This window comes from Typopeltis vanoorti, chromosome 15 (genome assembly GCF_054136105.1).
Source record: "Typopeltis vanoorti isolate ZY-2024b chromosome 15, IOZ_Tvanoo_1.0, whole genome shotgun sequence".
NCBI classification, from domain to species: Eukaryota; Metazoa; Arthropoda; class Arachnida; order Uropygi; family Thelyphonidae; genus Typopeltis; species Typopeltis vanoorti.
In genome coordinates, this window is record NC_143563.1 from 85140947 (window position 1) to 85158037 (window position 17091).

General features: G+C 35.7%; 1 protein-coding gene across 1 annotated transcript in view; it reads left to right on the forward strand.

The window, feature by feature from the left end:
- LOC150098947 (peroxisomal membrane protein 11C-like) overlaps window positions 1-17091 on the forward strand; it is an 87648-nt gene that overhangs the window by 43042 nt on the left and 27515 nt on the right. Inside the window, exon 3 of the mRNA XM_090405368.1 lies at window positions 11235-11291. Coding sequence (XP_090261494.1) covers window positions 11235-11291 — 57 coding nt within the window. The remainder of the gene's footprint in view (window positions 1-11234; window positions 11292-17091) is intronic.

The window sequence follows — 17091 nt, forward strand, 5'->3', positions numbered from 1 at the left end:
GGGCTGAGTTTTTTACGTGTGATGGTGTGTTGCCAGTATAGTGTGAGAGCGCTTTGGCTAAATGCTTGGCTAGTTTGTAAGTGCGGGAATCAATGCCATCCACTATGGGACGTAATGGCACATTTTCTTTATGTATTTTTGGGAGTCCATATATGCGGGGGGGGGGGGGGTCTAGAGTTATATGGTTTTAGTCTGTTGATAATCTCCACAGGCCAAGAAGTGACCTTTTTAAGGAGCCTATGGAGTTTTCTAATTTGAGAGTTGGTGGGATTGTGAATAGGGAGGTAAGTGGCTCGATCTAATAGTAAAGCCTTAAGCTTACCTGTGTAGTCAGTAAGATTGAGTACCACAGTGGCGGTCCCCTTATCCGTTTTGGTGATCTCTATTTCTTTCAACAATCCCATCACCCCCCCCCCCCTCACAACAATATGGAGTTATTAAGACACTATTCAACAGGGCAAAAATAATCTGTTCAAATGATCAAGCCCTAACCACTGAACTAAATCACATCCGTGACACTTTTTCAGCCAATGGCTACCCCCCCCCCCAAAAAAAATCCAAAAAATACTTAAACCAGTTATCCACAACCCCCCCCTCCCCCCTCATAAAAAAGATTACTCTAAATCCATCACCATTCCCTACATCCGAGGCACCTCGGAAAAAATCAACAAAATCTTAAAAAAACGACTTGAGTACTTGTTACAGACAATGTAGAAAATTGGCATCCCTTATCCACTCCATTAAAGACCAACCACTTCCCCTAGACCTACCTGGTGTATACCAGGTCCCTTTCAGCTGTAAATTGTCCTACTTTGGCCAAACAGGCAGGACAGCAAATATCAGAATCTCAGAACACAAGGATTACATATGATTTCACCAGTACAGCCACTCTGGGCTTGCAGACCACGCTCTGGATACTCGCCACAGAATAAGATGGAAGAAAGCCACAGTAATACACTGCAGCAAGTTCAAATATGAAAGACTATTCATGGAATCAGCCTCAGCCCTTGGGAACATGCGAAACCTCAACAAATTTGAATGCATGAGACTGCCCCAAATTTGGGAAACATTTATCAGAACTTCAGCCCAAAGGCCAAGAACTACCAATATAGCCCGCCAGGGGGGCATCATCAGGACTTTAGAAAACGTTAGCTTCCTAGCTTCGGTTCTCATTTGCTGTTATGTAGTACTTGTGTGCACTTGTCTTTGTATTAAGTTCCCAAGAAGATGGTAACATGACGTTTGCTGAAATATCGGAAAGTATATATTAAAGTTTATTTAATTTATATTTCTAGTCTATGCTGTCAATTCCTTAATTATTAGTTAGTATTGTTTTTGTTTGTTTTTCTTTCTTCTTCTTATTGTGCTATCTTCTATCGAATGTCAGCGACCATCTTGGCGAACAAACTGCGGTCTTGTGCTAATCTGAGCAGTTGTGCACTGCTCTTTCCTGTTCACGTCTTGATGTTGTCAAACCATGATATTCTTTTTCTTCCTCTAGTTCCTTTGCCATCAATTCTTCCTACCAAAATAGTTTGTAGAAGTTGGTATTTGCTGTTTCTCATGATGTGGCCAAGATATGATGTTTTTCGTTTCTTGATTATTTGTACAAGATGTTTAGCTTTGCCAATGGATTTTAAGACCTCTTCATTGATATTTTTTTCTGTCCATGATATCTTTAACATTCTTCTGTATAGCCACATCTCAAAGGCTTCGATTTTCTTGATGGTTGTCGCCTTCAATGTCCATGTTTCAACTCCATAGAGCAGAATAGACCACAAGTAACATTTCAGCATTCGGCATCTGACTTCCATGTTTAGGTCTTTATTGCAGAATAGTGTTCTCATTTTCATGAAGGACTGCTGTGCAACTTCAATCCTTGTCTTTATATCTATTTCTGGATCCCACCGTTCATTAAGCCAACAACCAAGATATTTATATCTTGACACTTGATCAATATTTTTCCCATTGAGTGTCAGTTTCATTGATGAGGCTGGATGTTTGCTGATGATCATGTATTTTGTCTTGTTGATGTTTATATTTATTCCCATTCTTTGGCTTTCTATGTATACTCTGTCAATGAGTTTTTGGCGATCCATAATGTTATCTGCAATTAGCACGGTGTCATCTGCATATCGTAGGTTGTTAACATCTTTCCATTTATTGTGATTCCCTCTGGACATACATTCTTCCAATGCTTTTTTAAATATTACCTCTGCGTATATGTTGAACAGGAGTGGTGAGAGCACACATCCTTGTCTCGCTCCTCTTTTGATGTTAATATCACTGGTGGTAATGTTGTCTAATTGAACGGTAGCTGACTGATTCCAATACAGATTTGTTATTAGTCTTATGTCTTGTTTGTCTAGCCTTGTTTGTTGAAGGACTTCTATTAAGTTAGTATGTCTGACTTTGTAGAATGCTTTTTCAAAATCTATGAAACACATATAGACAGATTTCTGTTTTTCTATGCATTTTTGTATCAATATTTGGGTACAGAAAAGGGCCTCTCTAGTACCAAAACCATTCCGAAAGCCGAATTGTGTTTCACTTAGAGTTTCTTCACTTTTTCTATAAATGCGATTCTGAATTACTTTCAAAAATATTTTTAATGTTTGGCTCATTAGACTAATAAGTCGGAAGTCACCACAGGAATTCGCTTTGGGTTTCTTTGGGATAGTGATAAATGTAGATTTGAGCCAATCTGATGGAAATTCATCACTTTCATATATTTCATTAAATAGTTTTTCAAGAAGTTTGATGTTATCTGGTTCTATCAATTTTAAAAATTCTGTTTGCACACCATCTGGTCCACTGGCTTTTCCTGTTTTACTTGTTTGTATAGCATTCTCTATTTCGCATTTCATGATTGCTGGTCCTTGAATGTTATCTTTTATATTTATAGGCTTCTGTCTAGTATCATTGAAAAGTTCTGTTACATATTTTATCCAAATCTGTGCTTTATTCTCTTCTTCTAGAACTATTTTTCCATTTTCGTCTCTTAGAGACACTATTTGCTTTTTCCTCAGTTTTCCGGAAATTTCGTTGATTTTCTTATACAGATTGAAATTATCATGTTTCTTCTGAAGCAGTTCAATTTCAGTACATCAATTTTTCGTCCAATTTTCCTTGGCTTCTTTTATTTTTTTCTTGATGATGTTATGTGTTTCTGTATACCTGGCTAGGTCTTTGTTTTTGTACATTCTTCTTGTATCAATAAGAGAAAGAATCTCATCTGTCATCCATTCGTGTTGTTTTATATTATTCACATAACCTACTTCTTCAATACTTGTTGTTACAATGGCATTCTTTAAGCTATTCCAAAGAGATTCCACACTTTTATTTTCTTCTATGTTAATCTGTTGTAATCGCAGGTTAAGCTGTGTCTTGGCACTTTTATTTGTGTTTGGGTCTTTCAGTTTTTCTACATCAATTTTCTTTTTCTTCTTTTGTGATTTTTTAGCTGATTTTAATCTAAGATGTACTTCTGCAACTATGGGATTGTGGTCTGATGAGATATCTGCTCCAGGATAAGTCTTTGCACTCTTTATACTACTGTGGAATCTTTTATTTATCAATATATAATCAATTTGATTTCGGACAATGTTATATTGGTTATCTTGAGGCGATTTCCAAGTGTATAGTCTTCTGGGTGGAAGTTTAAGCCAGGTATTTGATATTGTTAGATCTTCTTCCTGACAGAACTGGACTAGGCGATCTCCTCTGTCATTTCTGGTGCCTAAGCCATGTTCGCCAACAATTTCTCCATCACCCCCTCTTCCTACTTTTGCATTGAAGTCACCCATCACTATGTTTATATCATGTTTCTTTGTTAGGTTTTTAATCTCTTTTAGGTGTTCATCAAACTCTTCAACATCTTCTTCACTTTTGTCAGCTGTGGGTGCATAAGCTTGGATGATATTTATGTTAACGGGGTTTCCCTTAAGTTGTAACAGCATTATCCTTTTAGAAAATGGAATCCAATTTAGTACTGATTTATTGATTTCTTCATCTACTATTACAGCTACACCGTGTCGATGTTTGTTCTCATCATTCCCAGAGTAATACATTGTTGTATTATCTTGTTGACACTTTCCAGATCCTGGCCATCTCGTCTCGCAAATTCCCAAAATCGGATGCCCAGCCTCTTCATTTCTCTTGTGGCATTTCTTAATTTGCCAGCTTCATAGAGAGTTCTGACGTTCCAAGTTGCAGTTTTAAAAGTGGACACCATTTTGAGCCTGGAGATTCTTCGCACCCCGTCCCATTTAAGGGACGCCGGGAACTTGGGGCCAATTGTAAGGGTTTGCTTGCCATGGTGGTTGTTCTGGAGATAAGGTAGAGCAGTAGTTTCTCTGTTTGCTTTCTGCTCCGCAGTATTACAGACGTACACAATATAATCATATTGCCATCTGCAAATCTCTGATCACAAGCTTTTCCGTCATCATTTGGCTTCAACCTTGTGTCAGTACTGACAATGCTGCTTCCCAATGTCAGGGGCAGTGACCCCAGCAGGTACTTATTTAATGGCGGCACTACTCGCAATGTCACCGAGTTGTCATTGGGTTTTGTGAGGTTTTAAGTGAGACAAAGTTGCCACTTCTGCTCCCCCACGCCCTGATAGCTCAGTCGCTGTTGGTCCACGGCTGCTTATTCGCCAGATTGCTCTGCTTATATCGCAGCTAGCCTCCATATCTGAAGGCTGTTCCCGATCCGCCACCTTGGGACGCACCCGGTAGTAGTCAGCTCTGCCCCGGGTGTTTTTCTTTAAAAGAAATGTTTTAAAGAAAAACACCCGGGTGTTTTTCTTTAAAAAATCTAAATATTACTACTTCTACTGCTGCTGCCGGTTGCTATTTCTGAAATAATCTGTCTTAGAAATACTTGATAATATCCTCTTAGCTTGAGGAAAAGCTAAAGGCGTATTACTCTCACTGCTATTGAGAAAGAAAAGAGAGAGAACACTAAAGTGCCTCAAGCTGCAGTGCAGAATACATCAAGAATGTCTTGTTTCCTTTTCAATTGTTGATTAGCAGATATCCTGACAGAAATACTGACATTTCTTTAAATGCTGATACATTATTTATGTCAAAATAATTTCTTAATTTATAATGATCAGTTTCACTTTTATTAACAAAAAATTATAAATTATTTGATACAATTATCTTGAAAAAGAGGACTTGAATTATTTTAAAAGAAAATGAGCATGTGCATTACATAATCTTCTTTGGGGGGGGGGGGGTTATAAACCTATTCAATCTGCAGATATTTCGTAGAATTTATTTTATAAATCATTCGCAAGACAACTGTTACAAATGTAAATCACTTAAGGAACATGCCCATTCATTTTAGTGTAAAATAGTAACAAAGGTTTTGCTACTTCAACAATGCTGCGTATCTAACCTAGAAGAAAATGTCGTTATGTCTGCTGATGTTAGAACTCTTACGTGAATAATTTTTTCTGACATGGTTTCTCTATTTGTTATAATGTAATCAATTTCCAGATTTTTGTACTCTTGCATAACCCCATGTTTATGCAGTAATTTCTTCTTTGTACTACAAGAAAAAAAAAATCAGATAACAGAAGAAAAATATGTAATATTTTCTTTTTCATTGGGTGAATTTACGTTCTCTCTTTGTGTTTTGAAAAGAAAGTGCAAATGATTTTTTCTTACTATTTTTGCCATTATAACATCTGATATAATTATGATTTGGTTCTGCAATAAAACACACTGCAAGCCATCACTCAGTTTATTGGAGGCTTGAAAAAAACATATTTAGTCTCATCTCTGATGTTAATTTCCCTACATATAGTAATAATGTGGTATTGATACCAAAGTCTTGCAGTTGTTGACATGAAAAAAGTTTGCACAGAGAAGGCTTCAGATACTCCCAATGGTTATCCCTATTTTATTGCTACAAAAATGTACTATAAGCTACTTCGAAGTAATAATATGGCATTCTCTGTGTTATAAAAACAACTTAAAAATTTGTCTTCAAGAGGAACTGGAAAGAGTATTCCAATTCCTCTTATATTTTATTCCTTCGAAAATGTACTATTTGATATTTCAGAAGAACAACATATCATTCTATTTATAAAAACAACTTAAAAAATTCACCTTCAAGATGTGAACTGGTGTACGTTCAGTGGAAATTACCCATTTTCTTCACGAATAAATATCTGAAGTAAAGCAGAATCGCTATCTTCAGAGCTAGAAAGATTTCTCTCCTCATCGGTAGAACAAGAGCTGCTTGAAAGGCAAAGGCTCCAACTTTTCTGCATTTCAAAGTTTCCTTTTCTTACCCTGAATGTTACTGCTACTTGCCATTTCATAAATGAATTGTGTCTTGGGTATACTTACTAATATTCCTTTCTGCTCACTAATAAGCTGTAAGCTAACAGAGATTACCAACCCCTACTGAGAAACAGAACAATAGAACAATCCCAGTAGACAGCTCACTAAAGAGCCTCAAGCAATATCTGAATATTTTACAGGCAGAAATTTCTTGTTTGGTTTTTCCATCTTTCTTTATTCTGATATTGCATTTGTAGGATGACAGTGATTTTAAAAATTAATTTCCCCTATTACCCAATGTCAAGTAATTTCCTGAGTTATAATAATCAGGAAATAATATGTATATTTTCTGATTTATAATGACCGCGCGGTTAGCCTAGTGGCTTTGCGCTTCGCAACCATATGACTGGGGAAGGAGTGTCCCAAGTTCGATTCCCGTTGTAGACGTGAGGAATTTGAGGATCTTCCTCAGGCATAGCCAAGTTAGCCGGTCTTGGGCGCGGTCAGTAGGGTTTTTTCCGCCAGTTTATCTGGCGTTTTTCATCCCGCAAACAGGCAAACCGGCCCCGTGAACATACACCTCTACAGTCAAAAATATATCCCCCCCAGCGGCAGACCAGGCGACGGGTCGGTTGGGAGTAGTACTAACAAGTAGTCGCATCTAAGTAACACGCGGACCCTGCATAGGAAGCGGGAATAACGCGAAGAAGAAGAAGATTTTCTGATTTATAATAATCACCACCTAGTTTCTGTATCGAAAAATTAAAGTTATGTGGAACAATAACTAGAGGAAAATAACGAATTAAATAAAAACTGTACCTATGTTTCATAACAGTTTTTGGGTGTGTGATGGTGATGCAGCACAGCAGGAGGTGGTGGGGGGTTAAGCTATCAAAGGCGAAATAAAATTCAATTCTATCGTAAAAATATGGAAATGAAATTTCACATTTGATGCATGTGCATATGCATAATTTGAATGATAGAATATAAGTAAAAGTATCGCTTACTTTAAAAATTGGAGCATAATATCTGAATTATGCAAAAAAAATATATATAAATTTAAACCATAACTGTTAATTTCATTTTCTAATGACTAATTATAGAGGGAAACCAAGCAAGTGAAAGTGCAAAGAACAGTAGATTACTATATAAAGAAAAAAATTTAGTGATAGGATTAAAGAATTTCATGTTATTTTCTATAAAGCAAAGTCGATCAAGCGTGTCCTTAAGGAAATCTGTGAAGTATTATTCGATTTCGATGATTTTGAACAAAAATGAAAATAATATAATCTGGAACGTCGGCAGCTGGTTTTCTTTTTTTTTTTTTAAATAAAATTTCAAATAATTATCGTGAATTAATTTCTTCGAGAACAAAGGAAATGTTTTGTCGAGTAAGCGATTAGAAAAAAATTAGGGCAAAAAAATTAAAAATGAAATTGGTTCTCCAAGGTAAGGCAATATTTAAATGAAGAAATTATGCAAGGATCTTTATTTTCTCCAGGCATTAAAATTGCATTGTACAATAAAAAGAGAGAACAAAAATATAAATAATTTCTATATTTTTAGTCTATCCAATATAACTAAGATCCAGTCCCAGCATAGAACCAGGAACTGTGTTTCTTGTTATAGACAACTGAGACGCAGCTATGAATGTGTGATAATCCAATTAAGTGTTCTCTTCAGCGTGAATCCAATTAAGTGTTCTCTTCAGCGTGAGGGTTTATCACACCTTCTAAATGTTATGGAATTGCTTTCTCTATATTATACCTTGTTCTACCTCTAAATAGTCCATTTTCTAATCTACTGTTGTGCCTTTAAATTATTAATTCAGTACAATTTCCTTTTCGGATATTGGCAAAATTTATTTTATGCTGCACCAGCCAATATCCTATAACAGAATAGACTCTTGTTCCGGGAAACAATTCTAAATTCAAAAGGGATACACACAATAATTGATCTTACGCTAGTGCTGTGCAGATTCAGTTAGCAGTCGTGACCTGAATCTCACTTAAACAATAATATCTAATTCCTTCCTGCCAAAAGGTTCTGTTTCATAAGTGGTGGTTTCAATTCGTAATCAGGCATAAACTCAGGTATAAGGTACAAACATGTTTATTGGAAAAACATAAAACATTTAAAGTTAAGAAAATTCAAATACTCGATAGAACAAAACTCACTCTAAGTTAAGGTTCATACTAAATCACAACAATGAATTTGAGTAAGCTAAATCCTTCAATTACGAAATGATAAGATTAAGTGTAAGCATAACACTACTAGAATATAATTCCTTTGACAAGTTATTTACAGAACATGCATTGAACACTTTCATTAATACTCTATCAATAACCATCTTAATTCTAAATTCCATTAGTCAAGCCTAGCCATTCTCAATCAAAATACTGCCTATCAACAATTATTCTTTGTTCCACGTGGTCTTAACTAATTCAATCAAATTCTCACTTAAAAGTTCTCTATTAGTGTTCTTTAGTTTACAGTATACACAAATTTCTTATTCTTCTAAGCGATTTTTAACATAGAATGAAATTCTTTACATTACCGGATCCTTTCTGATTTCATGCCGCCATCTCACGTAGATCTGGATTACCTTACTGTATAGTTATCGGCCGTCTTTGCATCTGGCAATGCACTGAGCTTTTCTTTGAATCATTTTTGGACTGTGACGTGCTGTCTACTACTCTGCAGGAAATTTTCTCCGTTCTCCTCGATGGGACTTTATTCGAAGGCTCGATTCTGCATAGGCTGTCGTAATACGATCAGCTTCGCTCGGAAATCCTCAAGCGTTCTCCTCAAGAATAGGCCTAGTCGTCTGACATCACAGTATTCGACCCACTGCTTTCTCATGAATCCCCACGACAAACCTCCTAAAACTCGAATCCAGGATCCGAAGAAGAAAAAACGCCCTTAATATGGCATGCATCATCTTTTATTCACCCTTTCGGGCACCCTCTATTCGATGTGTTTGTTACCCACGAACCCCATCGTTCATGTCCCTTGGGTGATCATACACTCTCCCTAATCTGTTAGGTTACCCTATTCCAGGTGGTCGTTCTGACATCACTTTCCGTGTAGGTACAGCCTCCATCGCTACGCTCAACTCATACAGATTATACATGATTATTCCGGATTACTACTTATTATCTTTCTGGAAATTTCGTAATGTACTTAATGGGATTTACAAATAACTTAACAATTCCCTTACATAAGTCTTACTATTCTGACACAAAATTCTCTTCTTCTCATTTCAGTTATACAGGAATAAATTTCAATATATGGCACATATGAACTACACATTATCACATAACATAAAGAAATTTTTCATAATTATTAGCTGATGTGCAGGTATCTCCTTAATTAGTAATATTTATCATGTTAAATCCTGAATAAAGAATTTACTTGTAAAGTTCTCCATTCAGGATCTAACACGGCATCATGGCCAAATTGCACTTCTTATCCATGTCCTTTCAACGGGTGGGCTGAATCATATCCAGATTTAGCTGGATGTCTATAAATGTCCTAGCCGTTTGGGAGGTTAAGAGTCCTGTTTGCCAAAATCAGCAAAAACAGGAGTTATCAAGATCAGATTTTCACTTTGAGAAATAGTTGAGATTGTGAGAATTTAACAAAGATCTGTACTTTAATTTTGTAGATCTGGATAAAGCATATCCAGATGAGATAAATAGGAGCAATACATACCCTTTATTTAAGTTGTAAATCAACAACTTGAATAACTGCAGTCAAAATGGGGAGGAGGACAGTGCATGCAGGGGGGCAGGAATTGGTTATGGTAAGATTAACTTTGACAGATTTATGTTACAGCAGACGATTGTCTTAACTTAATGAAGTTGAATAGAATAAAGTTAAGTCAAAATAAATAAATTTAGTTAATATTATACAAAGGCCCAACCGACATTAAATTTAAATAATTAACATTATTTTACAATATCTCACATTTGATGGTATTTTGTTGGAGATCAGTGGATGCAGTGCACTTCTTTTGATAGATAGGATTCATTTTTATTCAGGAATGGATGAAGTTTTATTCAAATTTTATTCAAAAGAATACACCTATTCTTTCTGAAAACTAGAATGAAAATGTTACTATAATGTAAAAACATCATTTTCAATAGACATATACTACTATGTTCATTGGGCATCAACAGATGCCATATTTTGTGCACTACTTATCCCTTGTATTTGAGCATAGGGAACTGAGTTACCAAGTGATGTACATCTATGTTATGTATTATTGCAATGTTAATTTTAATAAATACCTTAAGGTTTTTTACTAAAATGAAGAGCCAGAAGGCTTCACTTCAGTGATGCAAAATTTATGAAGCCATTTGGCTCTTTATTTCAGTAAATACTTTTATGCACTCACTGAGAGTTCTCTTATGGAAAATACACCTCTCCAATGTTTCAAGTTCCTTAGTACTGAGAGTTTTTGCTCTCTTAAGGTTTCTGCCTGGTCTCCAACAAAAACCAACCAATTTGAAACAGCTGTCAGGCCAGTGAAACTTTATCAAAATGGACCAATAGGAGGCAAATATATGCTGTTATAGCGGGCATGTTTCCTATAAGGTTTTCTTATGTCATCTTCTTTCTCTACTAGGGCAACTCGTAAATACTGGCGGGTGTATTTCCATAAGTTCTCTGGTCATATTTCATATGAAACTTTTATAGTTTCTGCATAGTCTTTGAAATAATGCTGGATTTAATATCCAGTTGATTTTTATACCTTAAGGTTACGTGCAGATTTGTTTACTTATGTTTTCTTATATTGAATACCATTGCATTATTTTGTTAACTTCCTAGTGGTAATTCTGGTGATCACCTTTTGTATTTTACATTCTAAATGCTGCAGTTTTGTGTGTATGTGTGTATATATATATATATATATAGATGTGCCTTTCTTTCTAGATCTTTAAGAATTATTGTAACGCTGCATAGGCAAGGAAAGAAAATAAAAAATCTTGAGTAAGTGATATTTTATTTATGATTAAGCTGTTGATAAAAGTGGCATGTCCTAAATAGTTAAATGTGTATAATTAGTGCATTATATTCGCTTTGAATTTCTGGTTATTTAAACTTTTCTATTGGATTCATTAATTTTGGTAATTAATCCATTTTTGCTTTGATTTTTAAACATTTTTTCTGCTAACAGTTTTTAATGTCATCTTATTTCTATACTAACATTTGTTTTTGAAAATTAATCTAGTGAAACACTGTGGAAAACATAGTGTGTCAAAACACAATTGTGTACAAGTAATGCATTTGCTAGTGTATCTATCATATCTCACTTTATATTCATTATCAGCAAACCAACTACTTCTGTCATCACATTCTCCTCATTTAACATGTTCCATGAGGAAACCTATTGGCGATGATCCCCTGAACTTTTAACTCTCCTAATTCATTCCTTTCCTTCTTGATTGCTTTTAGTGAAATCTCATCATTATAATGTGGGTAGCTGCAGAAAGTTTATTTAACTTGGTTATAAAATATATTATATTGGCCAAGAAATTATATTTTTGTTTAATTTCCTTTTATCCAAATGTAAGTAAACAAGATTTCATATATAGAAAATATTACCTCTGAATTAATAATTCAACCTTGATATCTTTCTGGGTCTGTCTCCCATTTACGAGACCTCAATAAAGGTCAAAGTTGGTCTGGTTGGTGACCCTTCCTGTTATGCAATATACATTTCTGAAAGAAGGTGTACTTTGCATTATGGAATAATGAGGCATTCGACGTGCCTCATTATCCTATATCAATAAGATTTGCATGTGAAGTAGTCCAAGTAATACAACTATGGTACTTCACATGCAAATCTTATTTGCTTATACTTAGGCAAAGGATTAAACAAGAATATAATTTCTTGGCAAGTATAATATAATATCGGTTGCTGTATTCTCTCCAGTGAAACATACCTTTATATATATGGTATGTGTGGGTTTCTATGAACAGAGAGCTTCAATTTTTCTGACACACTTCAAGAATGGTTTATTTTCCTAAATGGGAAATAAAGTAGCTGATATAATAGGAAATATAATAGGAAATAAAATAAAGGAACTGATTTCTTAAAAAATTAAGAAATCAGTTCCTTTTCATTAAAGCCAAGGTTATGGAAAAGGTATATTGATAATGTTTTCCTAATTTGGAGTCATGGACCAGATTCTTTAAAAGCGTTCCTGAACCATCTCAACAATCAACACCAAAGAATACAATTTACCTCGGAATTGGAAGGTAACAGTTATTTTCCATTCCTGGATATCACACTCACTCATATGTCAGAAAAACTGAAGATCTGTCTGTCTATCTATCTGTCGGAACCGGAACAAACCCTCATGTGTAGCCTACATCGGAAACTACAAAGCAGACTTTCACTGGAATTTGATTATTACAAAGAAACAGGAACTTTTGCAAAATTCATAGAGAAGTGGAACCCAACTGGTACCCTTTTCTAGATTGCCGATGACAATACACTTCAGCTGAAAAATAATTAAAAGTGATACTGAACTGTAATATTGACTCTTACTGAAAAGACACATCCTGTTTACAACTAATGTAGTTTTTACCCTCATTTCTATTGTATATCTAAAAAGAAAATCCTTTTTTCTCTGTTTTATTTATCTGTATGGAGTTTCCTCTCTTTTTCTCACCTGTCCTTATTGGGGCGAGTTGAGATCCCTCATGAGGGGGGGGTTAAGTATTTATGGCTGTAGATCCATGTGTGTTCACAGGGCTGGTTTGACTGCTTGCGGGATGAAAAACATCAGATAAACGCGGAAAAAACCTTACTGCCCGTGCCCAAGACCGGCTAACTTGGCTATGGCTGAGGAAGATCCTCAAATTCCTCACGTCTTCGACAGGAATCGAACCTGGGACATTCCTTCCCCAGTCATATGGTTGCGAAGCGCACAGCCAATAGACTAACTGCGTGGACTTTTTCTCTGTAATATTCTTATAATATGTAAATAGTCCTTTTTTGTTATCTATCTTCCAATGTATATTTTATCAAGTTTAATATAAAAAAAAAAATCTATCTATCTATCCATCTATATATATATATATTCAAGTCTTCATGCAAAAATATCAGAAAGATTACTGATCCCATCCCCAGCTTTTTTCTTTGCATCATGAGCTGAGCTGCAGCTTCAAAAGACCAAGACAGAAAATGTTTCACTTGTCAAAATGGTAGTAATGTTAAGGTTATTAATCATACTTGCAGTCCAACGTTGCTTCTGCCTTGCTCACATTCAGATGCTATTGCAATATCTGTCAAGAGCAAAATACTTTTTGGCATCATTATTATTCATTTCCTGCAAATGATCTGTTACCTAACTAATAGCATTGAAGAATGTGTATATATATACATACTGAATGGCTGCTTTATTAGAACACCTCCTCATTTAGGACAGTAGACTATTCCTAAAGAAGTTGAGTCTTCAGGTCAGAAATGGTCTGCAGTTTGCTATATAAATTAGGCAGACAGACATCCAACAGTTCTGTTTATTGTGTTTGATGCATCAGAATGGGTAAAGGGCGTGGCTTAAGTCACTTTGAGTGTGGCATGTTTGTTGGTGCCTGACATGCTGGTGTACATCTTACAAATGCCTAGTCTTCTAGGCTTTCCATTGTCTGATTATTACACCAGAAGTGGTGTAATAATCAGACAACCTCAAGCTAATAGCTGTCCTGTGGATAGAAGCAGCACATTCATGCAAGAGGTTAAAGAATAGCAGGGATTGTGAAATGTGATGGGAGGACCACAACCAATCATATTACAGTTCAGTACGGCAGTGGTGGTCAGAACATCATCTCAGAATGCACAGTTTGTCGCACGCTGTCATGGATAGGGTACAGGAGCAGATGACCATCCTGGATCCCAATGCTGTCGGCTAAGAACAGGAAGGTGTAGCTTCATCGGGCATGTGATCACCCACACTGGACAGCTGTCGACTGGAAAAACGTTGCCTGGTTTGATGAGTCCCATTTTGTACTGTATCATGCTGGTGGCAGAACCTGAATATGGTGGCAACAACATGAGACCATTGATCCTTCCTGTCAAGTAGCAACAGCTTAGGCTGCTGGCAGGGGCATAATGATGTTGGGAATATTTTCTTAGTATGTGTTGTTAGGTTCCCTGATACCAGGGAACCTAACCAAGTTCAACTGGTATCAGGGAGTTGAACACCCCCCCTGATACCAGTTGAACACTCCCTGAATGTTATGTTACTATCATAACATCATTGCTGATCATGTTCATTTGTTCATGGCTGCAGTTTATTGTTGGAAGTACCCATTTGATAATGGGTACTTCCAGCAATAAACTGCAACATGCTACGTGCCACAAAGCACGTAGCATGTTGAAATCATTCAAGGAACATGAGAGCAAGGTTCCTTTACTTCACTGACCAGCTCAGACCTCAACCTAATAGAGCATCTCTGAGGTGAGGTGGAAAAAGCAGTTTGCAGCAGCAAAGTGCCACTATCCAATCTGCAACAGTTGGATTGGTTTTGAATTTGTGTAGGAAGATACTGCAATCTCTTATCATCCTTCTCAATTTTTTTTCATCTATTTTTAAGCTATAGAAAGTGAGATATATATTTTTAACTCATTGTCAGTATGTCTTATAAGTAGAAATTTTAATGGACTTGTCAATCCTAATCTTGCTACATTTACATGGAATCCTTCAAATGGCAGGCTTTGGAAGAATAAATAGTTCATCATCAAATTCCTGATATGTACCCTCAGTAGGTGTACAGGTGGATAAATAGTTTACGTTCTGTAAGTAGAAATTGAAATAGCAGGACACTTTCTTATCTGAATTTATTAATCTCCATCTCTAGCCAGAACAAACTTATGTGTGCATTATATGTGGATAGAAAATGACCACAGATAGATACTTACATGCAACAATACACGTTGAGGGATAGAGCATGTACCATATCAAATTGACAAGGAGAAGAATTCAAGGAGATTGAATACCCAAAGTTATTCCTTATTAAAAATGAATGTAATACAAAAATTGTTAGTAGATATTAATGCATTGCAAAAACTGCTGAGAGTAATGCAGTTGTCAAGAATGTGATAAAGTGCTGTCACTTTATCACATCAGACAAAAATATGAATGAGAGAATAGTCTTTATCTAAACAACAGTGTCTTTTTACTCCTTTAAACAAAGTATCTGCCATTCTACAATCACTGAGCTGCCTTATCTATCATTAAAGAAACCAGGAGTTTATAAGATATGTGTGTTTGCATAATCTGCAGTCTAGGCCAAATGGGCCTGCTTGGAAGAAATATGTTGAGCATATTAGAGGTGTAAGGGGGAGGGGATTACAAATCTGGTTTAGACTTCCACATAACCATCAAATAAACATAATATTGGTTTGCAGCACATCAAAATGATTTCTCTCATATAATAGATAAATCCAGAAATTGAATCTAGGTGATTCAATTTCAATTCCTGCTAAGTGAGTAAACAAATCATCTAGACAATGATTTGTTTACTCATTTAGCAGGGTTGGGATATGGAATATCAACTAGATCAACAGTGATGCCTGCATTTGCATCATTAACATAGTCTGTCATTTGACGAAAGCTGGTTGTTAACTCTGTATTTAATGTTATATATAATATAACATTATAAAGAGAGATGCTCTATATAATGTTAACTCTATATATTTAACATTATTATTATGTAGGCTTCTCCATGAATTACATGGACTCATTAAGGGAAGATCTTTCTAAGTCACACACTGCTACAATGCCTATCATGCAAAAGATCTATTCAAAACACCCAGGGATAAACTTCATAATGCTTCTTAACCAAGCCCTTGCCAATTATTCTGATTTCTTACCCCATTCCACCATCTGCAAAATCTTATTTGTATCAATACTGTAAGCTCCCTCTTCTAATTTGTTTGTCACATATCTTCTCTCTGTAAATTTTTCCAACTTTGACACTCATTCATCTAGGATGTAGAGATTCTTTATAAGGTCTTTCAACTAAATGTGAGCTAGGTGGCACATTTTTCCTCTTAGAACTGTGGGTTTTCATCCTGCAATACAAACAGAACAGTCAGGGAATAAATGCAATTAAGAGAAAACTATGTAGAAATAAACTCCCTATTAGAGTATTGAGTATGTTTCTGTGAACCATATTACTTGGCCATTGCAAGCTATTAAGCCTAACATGTAAGGAAAAGATGAAGACCACATTTCCTCAATCTCATATGCACAATTCCATAGGGTTGATATTATCTTGCCCCACTGCTAGATCTTTTCAACCATTTTCCTATCACTGTGGAACACAGACTATCATATCTGAGAACAGTAGTGTAGATGTGAATTTATCATGTCCTTATAAAGTGCGAGGATAACTTCTTTCCTATGAATTTGTGTTCTCTTTCATTGCAATTATTCAGTGTAATGATATAACCAACTTAGCACTGTGGTTCTTAAAGTTCAGCTCTCTGTCATTGCCACCAAATCTCTAGCTTCATTCATTGATTACTTATTGCAGCAAATTCCTGTTGATATAATACTCTGCCTGCATTATCATCAGTACAAAATACATAACTTCATGTTTAACAACAGTGAACTGATATCTGTTATCATTTGCTCATAGAATCATCCTGTAGAAATTCTAAATCAACTGGCTTATTTCCATTCCCAACTTTGTATCATCAGCAAATAATATGTTATTGTTGTTATTTATGGCATCTCCATGAAGTCCAGAGACTCATCGCAGGAGACCCAAATCA